General features: G+C 47.1%; 1 protein-coding gene across 1 annotated transcript in view; it reads right to left on the reverse strand.

The window, feature by feature from the left end:
- ABCA13 (ATP binding cassette subfamily A member 13) overlaps positions 1-15019 on the reverse strand; it is a 374331-nt gene that overhangs the window by 341033 nt on the left and 18279 nt on the right. The window contains exons 5-13 of the mRNA XM_059886027.1: positions 14389-14417; positions 12483-12646; positions 10011-10141; positions 7743-7876; positions 6447-6611; positions 3974-4173; positions 2103-2230; positions 1305-1405; positions 262-963 (exon numbers count right to left, since the gene is read on the reverse strand). Of these exons, the coding sequence (XP_059742010.1) occupies positions 262-963; positions 1305-1405; positions 2103-2230; positions 3974-4173; positions 6447-6611; positions 7743-7876; positions 10011-10141; positions 12483-12646; positions 14389-14417 (1754 nt within the window). The remainder of the gene's footprint in view (positions 1-261; positions 964-1304; positions 1406-2102; positions 2231-3973; positions 4174-6446; positions 6612-7742; positions 7877-10010; positions 10142-12482; positions 12647-14388; positions 14418-15019) is intronic.

Raw genomic sequence — 15019 nt, forward strand, 5'->3', positions numbered from 1 at the left:
AGATAAACGTGAAACAGGAAATACTGAAAGTGAGATGAACTATCAATAAAAAGGATGAACGTTCATATAACTTCCAGTGTTCAGTAGGGCTTCCCTTGTGGCTCAGAAGGTAAAGAATTTGCCTGCAATGCGGGAGACCCAGGTTTGATCCCTGGGTCGGGAAGATAACCTGGAGAAAACGGAATGGCAGCTCACTCCAGTATTTTTGCCTGGAGAATCCTATGGACAGAGGAGCCTGGCGGGCTACAGTTCATGGGGTCACAAAGAATTGGACATGACTGGGCAGACACGACAGTGTTCAGTAGGAAAAACGTGGGCTGGACTTGACACAGTCCTTTTCACTAATGCTGCACACTTTGCACACTTAGATACTGGGGGAAGGCAGCCCCAGGTCCTGGGCACGACGTAGGGAGAGCACATGCCCACCAAGCTCTGGCCACTGGAGCTATAACTCGGACCACCGCTGACTGACCTCAGGACACGGCTCCACCCGCTGTGGCATTTGCAGCTGGAAGTGGAGCCGGATACAGGGAAGCAGATGTGACCTGGGGACAGTCCTGGGTGCTCTTGGGGAGATCCGTTCAACATCAAGTAGATTTTGGCCAGGTGGGGCACACAACCTCCTAAGGCGGCCAGACAAGGTCTGGGGTCCCGGGGAAGCTGGGGCTCGACGACATCAGCAGCTGCCTCATAAAACCACAGCTCCAGGATGGATATCTTCAGTGAATCTACCTCAGGAATGAGCTCCCAAGGCCCGGAAGAGGCCAGATGGTGGGTACTCACAGAGTCCTGCACGGACCCAAGCAGCTTGTGTAAAGCACTGGCCTCGCTGGAGGGGAGAGGACCACAGGTCAGTCCCCCGAGGGCCTCCTGGACGCCAGCCACTCTGGGATGCAGGGGAACTCCCGTCTCCAACAAGCACCCACCAAGGCAGAGAGAAGTGGCGCTCTTATTCATCAGCAACTAAGACAAACAGAGGCAGGGAGAGCAACGTGAGACAGTTTCTGAGCCAGAGGCCACGAACAGGAGCCAGACTTACAAGAGAAAACAAAGTTCCTCTAAAATTGCCTACTGGGACTTCCCTGGTGGTCCAGTGATAAGAATCAGCCTGCCAGTGCAGGGGACACGGGTTCCATCCCTGGTTGGGGAAGTTCCACATACCACACAATATGGCCAAAAAAAGGCATAAAAACTGCCTACTGTTCTCTTTACTTTGCTAGAAAAGCAGGAGCAAAAGGAAATAAAACTTGATTTTCTCGAGTGTTCTAGCCAAGTTGTTTATTTATGATTCTTTGCTGTTTTACCTGCTTTAACTCCTTAAAAAGCACGTCCTTTTCCAGTTTCGACTGGCCAGGTCCATGGGATCTAGAGTTGTTGGCAGAAGCCTCGAGGCAAATGAGGATTTCTGAAGGACAGAAAGACAGGTTACTGTTCAGCCCCTCAGGTTGTTCCGTGCCTGACTCAACACGTGGCTGTCAAATAACAGACTGAACCCTGGAAGCAGGCGTGTCAGCACCCAGACTTGCGGTCAGACATTCTTGTCTCCCTGAGGAGGGAGCTGAGAAAGTCACCACGATTCTGGCTCCTCTTTCTGAAGACTCACGAGGGGAGGTTCCGTCAGCCACCTCGCTCCCCCTCCACCATGAGAAGGGACAGAACCCTGACTGCCCAGTGCACACAGCCGCCTCCTGGGACCACAATCATGGTCTCAGTCGGGGAACAGTGCTGGGCAGACGAGGGGGACAAGGCCTTCAGCCCAGGGGGATGCCAGGGCCGTGGGGAAGGAACAGAGGAGGGGTGCGAGCATCAGTCCCGCCCAAGCACCGGGGATGGGAGTGGATGGGACAGCAGACCTGGTCCCAGGAAGGAGCCCGTCCAGGCCCCAGGGAGGCTGACAGGGAGCAGCAGGGTGTGACCTCCAAGGCGACAAGCTATTTATTCAGCCTGGACGTGCCAGGTCTGAAGCACCTCGGGCAGTATGTACTCCACGCCTGCACCTCACCTGCAAACCCGACAGGTGTCTGGCGGCTTGGAGTCTGCCCTCCCTGCGCTCACACTTGCCCTGATGTGCAGTGTGGACAAATAAGCCTGGCACTAGTTACCTCGGACGAGGTGTAGATCCTGGGCCCCTGCGTTCCTGAGAGCCCCGTCTAGCTGGAGCAGTCTCATCAGGGCCGGCCCCGGGGGCAGCTTCCGGAGGACGCGCTGCAGCCTCTGCATATACAGTAATCTGAGGGCGGAAATATGCAAATGAAACACGATGGAAAGTAGTTCACAGGCCTCCTTGGGAAATAAAATCCCGCTCCCAGGAGAATCCCCCACAGCTTCAGGATTTCATGTCCCCACAGACACAGATAACCAAGTTCCTGACAGATCGTATCCCCTGAATCCTCCAATTTGGATTCTTTTAGGCTGAACATGGATTAAATACTCTCTTTACCCCAAAACAGAAAAGTTTATTCTGAGTAGTGGGTAGAAGAGACAAGGATTAGGATAAAATTCCAGGTGAGATTTAAAGACATTTGCATGAAACCTGAGTTATTAGAAAAAGTTTTGCACAGAAGTGTATTTTAAGAATGTTTCAATGTCCAGATGGTGTGTGGTGGAGTCCAGGCTGCCCAGCTCTGACCAGACCCCTGCACCCTGTTAGGTGGCTTCCAAAACAGGGCCTGACAAGATGACCGCAGGCAAGTCACGTTCCTCCGACTCTGGGTCACTCGGGAGGATGCCTGGTCAGTGCGCTCAGAGCACGATGTGGTCACTGATGCCCCAAATCCCTGAGAAGCCAAGAGCAGGGGCAGGGCTCCTGGGTCCCCCAATACTGTGGTCCATCACAATCCAGGCAGGACCCTGGGCGGAAGTGCCAGGACACACTGGAGGTTGGCAGGATTGTTAAGATGACCCACTGCAGTGTCTCTACTGATGTGCATTAAGTAACAGAGGTGCTATTTTTAACAGCTTTAAAGTAGACAGCCAAGCAGGGAAGGTTTTAATGCCCTTGTTCGTGTTCTGTATGTGAAGCTCTCATGAGACAGGACCATGTGTCTCATGATTTCTCCAGCTAATCAGGCAAGTGTCTGCGGCTGGCTGACCCCTCACCCCTCCTGTGGTGCCTGCCCCTCCCTCCTGTGGGAAGCCTCACCACAGCACCCACATGCCCTGGGCAACCACTCAAGTTTTGTTCTATTCAAAGGAAAGCCCTAACTTTAGGAGTTTAATAGTTGGATGGCATCACCAACTCAATGGACAAGTCTGAGCAAGCTCCAGGAGATGGTAAAGAACAAGGAAGCCTGATGTGCTGCAGTCCACGGGGTCGCAAAGAGTCAGACGTGACTCAGCGACCGAACAACACAAGATTCATCAAATCACTACAAACAGCCACCTCCACTGAAGAAACAGACCCCGTGCCACTCTAGACTCCTCCCTCCTCCATGTGAGTGCTGGTTTCAGTATCTTAAACATGAAAACATGTGACCCACCTTTCCTACTTCTGAAATATTTCTGGACCTCATGTAAACATTTCAACTACACAAAAAGTTATAAAGAAATAAGGAAATAGGTACTTCCTTACAGGAAAGGACCTTTAAAATATTTTTGTTCATTTTAAAACAAATATCAGAGACATAAGACATAAAGGTCAAGAATCTGAAAACCGCCTCAAACATTGTACCCTCATTGGTTGTTTTTAAACCTGTACAGGCATGTCAGTTCAGTTCAGTTCAGTCACTCAGCCGTGTCCAACTCTTTGAGACCCCTTGAATCGCAGCACGCCAGGCCTCCTTGGCGTACAGGCACGCAGATTGCTGCAAACAATCCTACCAGGGTCTACAATACAAGCCTCGCACTTTGCAGCTGCTGACTAGCCCTTTGTTGTCTAACTGGGGTTACAGAGAAAGCATCCTAAGAGTCATGCACTCTTTAAAATTGGAGTTGTCAAACCTCGTCAACAACCAAACAGGAAAAAGTGCCTTACATCCTGGTAGGTGTGTGGCTGCCTTCGGGGCCATCTGCTGCCATGCTGTCATTCAAGAGGAGGAAAGCGGCCTGCAAAGCCCTGACCACCTTCCAGGGCTGGCTCCCCTCCCCAGACTGAGTCCTCAGTGCCTCCAGGCCACGGCCAATCCCCGCCAGGACCTGCTGGAAGAGGCTGCCTTTCCACTGCTGATCAAATACCTGAATGTCAAGAAACAGGAACATTGTTATCAACAATAATAAACTGGAAATGATAGAGTTTAGTTAAGAAATAGTAACAGAACTTCCCTGGTGGCACAGTGGATAAGAATTCGCCTCCCAATGCAGGGGACACAGGTTCGATCCCTGGTCTGGGAAGATTCCATATGCCAAGGAGCAACTAAGCCCACGCACCAAAACTACTGAGCCCGAACTCTACAGTCTGGGAGCCACAACCTCCGGGCCCACAAACTATAACTACTGAAGCTCACACCCCCTAGAGCCTGTGCCCAACACAAGAGAAGCCACTGCAATGAGAAGCCCATGCACCACACTGAGGAGCAGCTTCCACTGCTGCAACTGAAGAAAACCCACCCAAAGCAACAAAGACTCAGCACAGCCAAAAATAAGAGGAAAAAAGACAGGAATAACAACAGACTATTCCAGGTGACAGATGGCCTGTTTTTATGTGGTTGGCAGATTGAAACACCTGTTAACAACTGTATTAGGGTTTCATTTCTACTCAGAAATTAAAAATTGCAAATTGCAACAATGGATGCATGCAACTGTTTCGTTGGCCCAATTTCTCTTTTTCCTTCCCCTCTCCCCATTTTCAAAAGAAAAGGTAATATAACAGTGCTTAGTCACTCAGTCATGTCTGACTCTCCATGACCCCATGGACTGTAGCCCACCAGTCTCCTCTGTCCATGGGATTCTCCAGGAAAGAATACTGGAGTGGGTTTCCATTTCCTCCTCCAGGGGACCTTCCCAGCCTGGAGAGTCTCCTGTGTCTTCTGCACTGCAGGCAGATTCTTTACCTGCTGAGCCATCAGGAAGTCCGAAGGTAATAATGTACACTTCTAAATAAGTGAAATAAATCTTAAAAACTAAGCTGATATGGAATGGTATAAATATATTCATATGTCTGAAAATTATATAGCTAATACACAGTTACTGAATATCATTTTATGTCATGAACTTGGGGGCTCTAAAGGCGGTTCATATTGTGGGTTATCAACATTACACTAAAACAGGGCATTCCTGCCCAGAGTGAAAGGATGGGGATGTATAGAGAACAGGGCTGTGCGGTGACTATCTTCCGTTTCTCCACGAGCTCGCCACCCAGACAAGGCTTCCACTGACCGTGGCAATGCTGGTCAGGTCACTGCTGTCCCTTTCAACTTTCTGATGATTGCATACAGGATAGATAAACAACAGGGCCCTACTGTATAGCACAGGGAACTATATTCAATAATGGAAGACAGTATGAAAAAGAATGTGTGTGTATATATAGTTGAACAGCAGAAATTTACTTTGCTAAACAGCAGAAATTAACATAATATTGTGAATCAACTATAGTTCAATAAAATAAAGAGGGATCCCTGGTGCTGTCTGTGTGCATATGAAGCTGCAGAAGGAGGCCAGGCTGTGGGGCTCCTCAGGCCTCCCCCACAGAAAGATGTGGAAGGGGGCAGGCAGTGATGAATGGACTGACTCTTGTAAAGCTCCAGTAAGCCAGGTGCACCCTCGCTGGGCTTTGCTGGATGGCCTGAGCTGTAGGCAGCACTGCTGTGCTGGACACTTAAAAATCAGGTCAAAGAGTAAATCTCGTGTCCAGTGTTCTCCACACAATAAAATAAAATAATAAGTATAAATAAGATAACCAACAAGGACCTACGGTATAGCAGAGGGAGCTATATGCAATATTTTATGAGAATCTCTAAGGGAAAAGAGTCTGAAATTAAAAAAAAAAAAATATATATATATATATAAAACTGCACACCTGAAACTAATACAACATTGTAAATCAACTATGCTTCAATTTAAAAAAAGTATTAAAAAGAATTCAGGACTTCCCTGGTGGTCCAGTGGTTGGGAATCCGCCTGCCAGTGCAGGACACCAGTTCAATCCCTGGTCAGGGATCACGTGGGTAAGATCCCACATGTTGCGGGGCAGCTAAGCCCACCCACCACAACTACTGAACCGTGTGCCCTAGAGCCCACGCATCACAACAAGAGAACCCACTGCAGTGAGAAGCCTGCACACTGCAACTGGAGAGTAGCCTCCACCTGCCGCAGAGAAAGTTCTTAGAGCAGCAGCAAAATGCCAGCACAGCCAAAAGTAAATAAATGGAGGGGGGCGGGCAGGAGAAGAAACCAAACCCAGAAAAAAATCCAAAGGATTAGATAAATAAATTAAACCCAGCAGTGAAACACTCAGGAGGAAAGTGCTTCGGTGTGGGCACGCCAGGACAGGTGTCTACTGTGGACGTCACCTGTCTGTAGAGGTGCAGCCGGCTGACCGCTTGGACCAGGTAGTCTTTGGCCGCTGACCACTGAGGGTCACAGTCTGCAGGGCGACCCTCTCCGTCATCTTCATCCTCGGAGGAGCCAGACAAGGCTGAGCACAGCATCTGCTCCAGGGAACCGTCTGTGGGGATCTGCCAATGATACAGCAACTATTTAGAAATCAGCGTGTTTTTCCTGGGATGTTTTTCTCCTAATAATACCACAATCTTGCCGAAGAAAAAGCTCCGACATTTGTTTGACTGAAGACATAACAAGTTGACAGAGCGCTATTATCCACATGCATTTACCTGGACGGGAGGCCTTCAGAGCGCAGCAGTAAGCTGATGACCCTTTTCAGGAGAATCTCAGTTTCTCCAGGACACAGGATGATTTCAGAAACTGTTCATCTCCACTCCCTTGGGCCAAAGGCACCCACATGCTGGCCCAGTTTAACTGATACCTTGGACTCACAAATTTGCTTTGCCAAAATCATTTTCTAAGTATCAGAGCCGGATGAAGTTGGATCAGAGTTCTGAGTCAGAAATCACTTAATATTTTGAAACCAAACCCCCTTTATTCCTGTGAATGACCTTCACATGAAGTTTCTCTAATACAATGCTATTAAACATGTATGTTCTTGTTGGAGTGAACTGTGTTCCTCTATTACATAGTTTTATAACAATCATGGTGTCATCCTATCTGGAGGTGGGAAAGGGGTCTGGGGGAGCAGGCACAGGAAGGAGACAGGGCTACAGTATTTGGCTCCTGCCCTGCGAGAAGCAGAAGCACCCACAGATGTGCCAAGAGACTAAAGGGTCAGCAGGTAAGGGCCTCCCAGACCAGCAGGAGCAGCTGCTAGTGGGGCCTGGAGGGGTCAGTGGGTCAGAGCCCCTGATTTTACAGTTTGGAAAGTGAGGCTCTGATCTGGTGAAGCCAGCTGGTTCCCCAGACCCCAGGCATCGCTCTGCCTGGAAAGCAGTCCTTTCATGCCCTCTGCCCCATCTGGACCCCACTGGCCTTCACAACCTCCCACCCTCAGGGGACTGGCTTGTCCCCCTGCTGCCTAGAGGTGTTCTATTACATCCAAACTGTGTTTGAGGCAGGATCACGTGTCAAGGAAAGAGGGAAGGAGCAGTTCTAGAACAGTCAGACACAGCAGCATCCCACCGGGTCCAAGGAGCCAGATTTCAGTAAGGGAACTCCCGCCCCGAGGTCCCAGGAGAAGGTTCTAGAGTTGCCCTCAGGGAGAAACCCAAAGCGTGAGAGCAGCCGAGCGTGCGTACCTCGTCTAGGTCAGCAGAGTAATTCAGGACTCGTTCTGCATGAAGGTCATCAAAGCCAAATTGGGATTTCAGGTCAGCCTGAACCTTCTGTGGGTCCCACATCAGTTCCTTCACGGACAGGCTGTAACCTGACTCTGCAAGACAACAAGTGCTTTATACTGTCGGCTGCGGCAGCACTGTGACAGGTCGAAAGTCATTTAGAAAATGATGTCTTTTCCACTTCGAACAGAAAGGCAAATGCAGTGCAAAGGCCAACTGGACCATTCACAGGAAGAGCAAACAGAAGCTAATCCAGAGCTACAGAGATTGCGGTGATACATCACTTGCTTCCTTGCATGCTCAGCCCTATCCAATTCTTTGAGATCCTATAGACTATAGTCAGCCAGGCTCCTCTGTCCGTGGAATTTTCCAGGCAAGCACACTGGAGTGGGTTGCCATTTCCTCCTCCAGAAGATGGTCCCGACCCAGGGATCTAACCCTCATCTCCTGCATCTCCTGCATTAGCAGGTGGATTCTTTACTACTGAGCCACCTCCTGGCGCATAAATGACCACAAATTTCTAGAGGGTAATTTGATAATGGGCTTCCCTGGTGGCTCAGACAGTAAAGAATCTGCCTGCAATGCAGGAGACTTGAGTTCAATCCCTGGGTCGGGAAGATTCCCTGGAAAAGGGAATGGCAAGAAGTTTATGAAATTCACATATTGAACCCAATAATTTTGTTTTAAAAAATCTATCTGAAGAAACCTAATAAATGCCTGAAGGAAAAGTCACGAACCATGATATTACTGCACTGATTTTACACTGTTTAAATATTGAAAACCAATTCAGTGTCTGGCACTGGAGGAAGGAAGGAAATATGATTTATTTATAGCACAAAATACTGTGGAGTCTTTAAAATTATATTTATAAAAATTATTTAAAACCAAAGAAAAAGTTTCCCCGCAACAGAGCTAATCAAGATATAAAACCCATAAGGTACCCAAGTAACCCAGCAACACCATACAGAAGTGGCAACCCCTGCCCCAAAATCTACACCTGAGACCTCCAAGGTCGGGTGACCTCCGGGGAGTATGGCAACTTCAAACCTAAAAGCACACAAATTCCAAGATGAAGCTGCATCTGGAAACCCACTCTAGGTCATTTCAGATCATGATTCAACAAGCATCAGCTGAGTCTTACAGTTACACAAGCCTCCACCTCAAGCCCTCCTACGAGACTTCACCTGCCCTGAAATTACTGCTGTGAAGATGCCAGGAAGTCAGGGTCACAGGGAACTCTGGGTAGGTTCTGAAGTGGAGGGGAGGGGGCGGCTACCCAGGAATCTGGCTTGGGGAAAAAACAGGTTCTGAGATTAAAACGAGTACTTCCTGTGTGTGCAGAGGTGCCAGGAAGGAGATATTGGTCATAGTATAGACTTTCAGTTAAAGGTAAGTTCTGGAGATTTCCTGCATGACGCTGGGATTACAGTCAACAATGCCATATTATATACTTATCACTCAGACATCATTATCACCCAAAAAAGGCAACTGTGTGAAGTGCTGAATGTTTTAAATAACTTGTTTTTGGTGATCATGTTACCATGTATACATATAGCAAATCATTACCTTGTACACTTTGAATATATACAATTTTGTCAGTAAAATAAAAGAAAATGAAAATTTAAGGAAACAAGAAAGGATACCTGGGTCAAGCTAAGTCATTTCACCTTTTCCTGTGGAAAGACTATTCGGTTGGGGGTGGGGGGATGGTTCTAAATCCATATCACCTTTCTGCTCTTATTGTTTTTCAAATACTTCAAATATTTTTCAAATAATAGGAGTTCAGGAGGGAAGAAAGGCTGAAATCAAAGAACTAATGGGACTTCCCTAGCAATCCAATGGATTGGGCTCTGTACGTCCTTTAGGAGTCCAGGTTTCCATCCCTGCTCAGGGAACAAAGATCCCACAAGTCGAGTGGTACAACCAAAAAAAAAGAACCAATGACAGGTCTATTCTTAGAGGGCACAAGTCCAAGAGTTTTAAAATCAGTTATTTTTTTAATTAAAAATAACATATTTATTAGAAATGACTGCAGAATTTTGGTAGAAAATCAAGCTGTTTTGAGTTTCAAATTTTCAGTCTACCTCTATCAGAAACAACCGATTCTTTCTTGCATTTGATATTTTATTTAAATCATTTCTTTGAGCAGCATGTGAGCTCTGTGGTGGCTGCTGATAAATTTAACCAGTACAACAGTGAAATGTCACAATAGTGGTAAGATGCCCACACCTGTGGCCACGGCTCCACTCTCCTGCAGGGATGCCAGCGTTGAAACAGCCGCCTTTAGCACCATTTCAGAGACCCTGAAAAAGGTGTGGTTGAGAGGCAGCCAATCTAAATCTTCTAGAGCTGATAAGGACCTGGAAATGAAGCAGAACCAGAACACCATTAGCAAAACAGGTGGCATCCCCCTGGCCCGCCCCGCCCCACCCCAGCAGGATGTGGCTGGAACTCACAGGGCTGGAGTGTGACCCCGACTCCCTGGACCAAAAGTTAACAAAAGTTAAGCGCGTTCTTTGGTCCACTCGGGAAGCCGACAGGTGCCAAGTGCTGTGACCTCAGAAAAGTGCTCATCAGCCCTCCTGTGTCAAGTTTGGACACTCAGTCTAATATCCGGGGACCCCTGCCTACTGGAGAACCCTGTGGGAAGCCTTGTTCAACTTCATAATGTTCTGATTCTGAGTTATGCACCAGAATGAAGGGGTAGGAGTCCCTGGTCCCCCCGCCCTCCACTCCCCAGCTCTGCCTGTACCTCAGCTCTGTTTGTATCTCAAAGGCCCCGTCTGCACCCCTGGACCTCCTACCTGCACATCCAAGCACCATCCACACCCCTACCTTACACTCCTGCCCACAGCAGCCCCTGGACCACCCAGGGACCTGGGGGTGCACACTCCAGTGGGGAGAGCTGCCCTCCATGGTGGGTAGGGAAGGGGCCTATGGAGCTCTCAGAGTGGGCTCTGGCCCCTTGCACAGGGAGCTCCGGCTGCTGCAGAGGCCAGGGGCCCCCTTTGGAAAAAGGACTCCTCCCCCCTGGCTTGAGGACAACACTGACTGCTCTCACTGATGGCAGAGAAAACAAGTCATGGTTTAAAATCTGGAAAGAATATCAACTTTTACTAATAAAATACCCTATTGGTACAAAAGATTTACACAGAGTCCGATCTGGGGAGGGGAGGAAGACCACATTATTAAAATGTGGGAAGCCACCTGAGAAGGGATCCTCTCAAAGGTCACCCTGTTATGGAAACCATGTGTCAGAAAGAGATAAGCAGCACTCAAAGATGCAGAACAGCCGGGTTTATTCAGCACTGTTGTGGGCCCAGCAGAGTCACCTCCAAAGGCTGAGTGCCCCGGCTTTGTTCCGGGTATCTTTTATACACAGTAAACTTTCTGCTCAAACTGCAGATCCCTCCCCTCCCCAGGTAGCCCTCGTTTCCCTGGGTGTAACTAGGAAGCAAGAACACAGACGTGAAAGCGGTGATTGATGAGCAGCAGCTATTTAAAATAAGGTAAGGGAAAGGAAAGCAAAAGGTTGTTACTTTAATTGGGGGCTTAAATCTCGCTCCTATCTCAACCCAGGGTAACATGGGGTCAGGTCCATCACAGGAGACCAGCGTGCTGCTCCATGAACCACAACTGGTAAGACTGAGCATCATTTACTAAGAATTTACTAGTTTAAAGTGTTATTGTTGCAGGGAGAAGTCAATTCTGACTCCTTATAGGAACTGTTTCTTTGATGTGCTTTCTGTTGTTTTGTTATTATTATTACTAATAATTATTATTATTCTCATACAATGTCCTGCCTCAGAGAATCCTGCCCCTCTGCCTGACAAGTGCCTTTGTTCAGAACCCTGTCCACTTAGAGATGGCAGAAAGAAAGAAATTAACACACCCCCCTGCCTGAGGCTTGCCATTCTAGGAGATACTTGCAAGATTAAATGGCCTCTTTACTTTGTGCCCCCACCATCCCCCATCTGTGATCCATGAAAGAACCTGGCATCCAGACCCCGACAAGATGGTAGTTGGCCATCTTCTCGGTAAGCCAGCCAGCCTTCGGAATAAAGTGGGATTCCTTGCCTCAACCCCTCATCTCTTGGATTCATTGGCCTGTCATGCAGCGAGCAGAGCAAGCTTAGCAAGCTTGGACTCAGTAACATTATGTTCATGTCACATCTCCAGTAACGAAAAGCTCAGAAACAACCAAAGACCAGTTCTAAATTATCAAGTAAACTGCGGTCTACAGTACCTTATCAAAATGGAATGTTATTCATCTGAAGACTATCAGGACACAGGAAACATTAATGATGCAACATTATATTGTTTAAATCAGGGAGCACATGCTCTGAATAGCATCACTGCACTTATGTAAAATATTTATACAGGGAATGCAAGGCAGGCGTGGCAAAGCAAGAGCTCGGCCATCTCTGGGTGATATAATTCCAGGGATATAATGCCTGTTTTTCTTGTAGCAATCATTCAGAGATGTATTTTCTCAATAAAAAAGTGAGGAGGAAGAAACCAACACAACATTGCAAAGCAATTATCCTCCAATTAAAAATAAAATTAGGAAAAAGATGAAAATACAAAAAAGAAGACCCAGCGCAGCCAAAACTAAACAAAGCAAAACAAACAACAACAAAAAAAAGTGAGAAGGATGAACCAAATCCTCTGTAGCTGGTTGCATTTCTCATTTTAACTTACGTCAGAACCGCGTGGAGTAGGTGTCCTCCCGCGAGGACACCATCTGCAACGTGGAAGGTGTTTGTGTAGAGTCTTGGCAGTAAAAGCAGAAAGTCCCAGAGGTGAGGCTGCTGGTGGAGACTCTCTAGCTTCTCAATCACTTCCTCGGTCTTATTGAGATCCATCTGATGGAACAAAACGCCATGTGGGAGTCGGGGAGGCGCAGGGCCGCAACAGCTGTAAGAACGCAGAGACCCTGGGGGCCAAAGTCGCACCTCCCGAGTCACTACTTTGAACAGACCCGATTTTAAATTTACTCTGTGAGGTTGGTTTTTTAACTGTTGTGGAAGTTTGAACCGGGGAAGAGAGGTAGACGTCTGTTTTTGTAACAAGCTGAACCAATTTCTAAGATGTTGAGATAGATTTAGAAACAGATGATGAATTGTTCAAATCTGAACAAAACTGGAATAGCTACTGTTATCTGGGTTTTTTCTGTTCTTGCAGCTGAGCATAATCATGACTATATCAGTTATAGTGTCAATAACTGAATACTTCCATCCTCACAAAAATTCGTCCTCCCCCCGCACCCACCAACATGTGACCAAAGCTACGTTCCACGCTGTCAAATGTCCCTTGGAAAGCAAAACGTCCCCCGGCGATGACTGGGGCCTTAACTGAAGGCTGTGTGTCTAATGCAAGTCAAAGGTTTGTGCCATACACATGAATCTTTTTTTTTTTTTTTTTTGGCTATGCTGTGGCTTGTGGTGTCTTAGCTCTCTGCCAGGGACAGAACCTGGGCACCCTCCAGTGGGAGAGCAGGGCCACTTGCCCTGCGTCACCCAATGCCATGTTCACCCTCTTGGTTTCTAAACTCACGACCTTCCTTCAGAAAAGTAAACTTGCCTTTTAATCCATCTCCTGCACGATTCTGGCTATCTCAAATACAACTTCTATACAGTGTTAACTAACAATCAAATCACTAGAAAAATGTGTTTGAAGAATAAACTTAAAATCAGTGCTTTGAACTTAACCGTAGTGGAAGAAGAATGTCGCCTCTCATATCAGTAAACAGGGAACGCTGCAACCATCAAGCCAGCAGGTGCTGCATCCGAGACCACTCTCCCACCCCCCAACTCCACACCCCTCCCCTGCACACCCTGAGGAGGTTCAGGATGGAGAAGAGCCAGACACTGCCCAGATAACTAAGATGCACATCCAAAGGATGATTTCAGTGAGCCCAGACTCTTGCATCTTCCCATGCATGGAGAGGCACTGAGCTCATTCACACAAGATCTGCTTTTTCCTTAATCAACAGGAATCTTTCGATGTTCCGACTTCCCTGTCTGTGTTGCAAAAATTCCTACATGTCCAGGTTCCTCCCTTGCCTCTTCAGAGCAGTTCCTCAGAGAGAACTGAGACTGTAAGTGTACATGAAAGCATTAGTCGCTAAGTCTGACTCTTTTGAGATCCTATGGACTGTAGCCCACCAGGCTCCTCTGTCCATAGAATTCTCTAAGCAAGAATACAGAGTGGGTTGCCATTCCCTTCTCCAGGGAATCTTCTCAACCCAGGGATCGAACCTGGGTCTCTGGCACTACAGGCGGATTCTTTACCATCTGAGCCATCAGGGAAGCTGTCCCTGGCTTAAGTCCTCAGCAAGTCCACTGAATAAAACATAATTCTTAAAAAAAAAAAATAGTTCTTGGACTTCCCCAGTGGAACAGTGGTTAGAACTCTGTGCTTCTACTGCAGGAGGCATGAGTTCCATCCCTGATCAGGGAACTAAGATCCTTTGGGCCATACAATGCAGCCAAAAACTCAAAAATTAAAAATATTTTAAAAAACATAATTCTCAGCTTTTTTTTTTTTCAGTCAATGCCATTATGTCTCTGAAGACTAAGTTTCAAACTTTTGTTAAAATACTTACTGTTAAAAAACTGGAACCATAAGGAGAATCTACAAAAAGAAGACGTCAGAGATATTAGTTCAGGCAGCAGCCAGACAGCACATGCCAAGCACCTATTCTAGCTCCAAAATCAAATGCCAATCACAGAGTCCTGCTCTGAGAGATGATTACAACAACCTGAGAAGTAAATCTGAAGAAAACAGTCACTCCTTTCAAAACACATTGTTGTTAAATAAATTCCAGGGAAGTGATTTAACTGGTAAACCAAATTTCAACCATTTGCCATTAATTATTTATTGGAATAACCAATAAATTAAATGGAATCACCAAATAACCATCTATTATTTTCTCAGTCTCCAATTCCACAGGCATTGTGAGCGTACAGAACAGGACAGAGAGAATAAAGGGAGAGTAAAGAAAAACAAGAGAAAGAAAAAAATGGAAGAGGGAGAGGAACATGAAAGTGTGACTTTCAGATTATATTTGGAATCTGGTTGTGACCAAATAAGAAATATGTTCTGGCCTCTGCTTTCAGCTACTAACACAGGCTCCTAGAACTCTCATTTCCCGAGTGGAGGGTGTGACGGGAGCATCTCTTTGTGTGTCAGTCCTTGTTCCTGACAGGAGAGCTTCAAAAAGCCCTGTGACCTCC

Source organism: Bos taurus, chromosome 4 (genome assembly GCF_002263795.3).
Source record: "Bos taurus isolate L1 Dominette 01449 registration number 42190680 breed Hereford chromosome 4, ARS-UCD2.0, whole genome shotgun sequence".
NCBI classification, from domain to species: Eukaryota; Metazoa; Chordata; class Mammalia; order Artiodactyla; family Bovidae; genus Bos; species Bos taurus.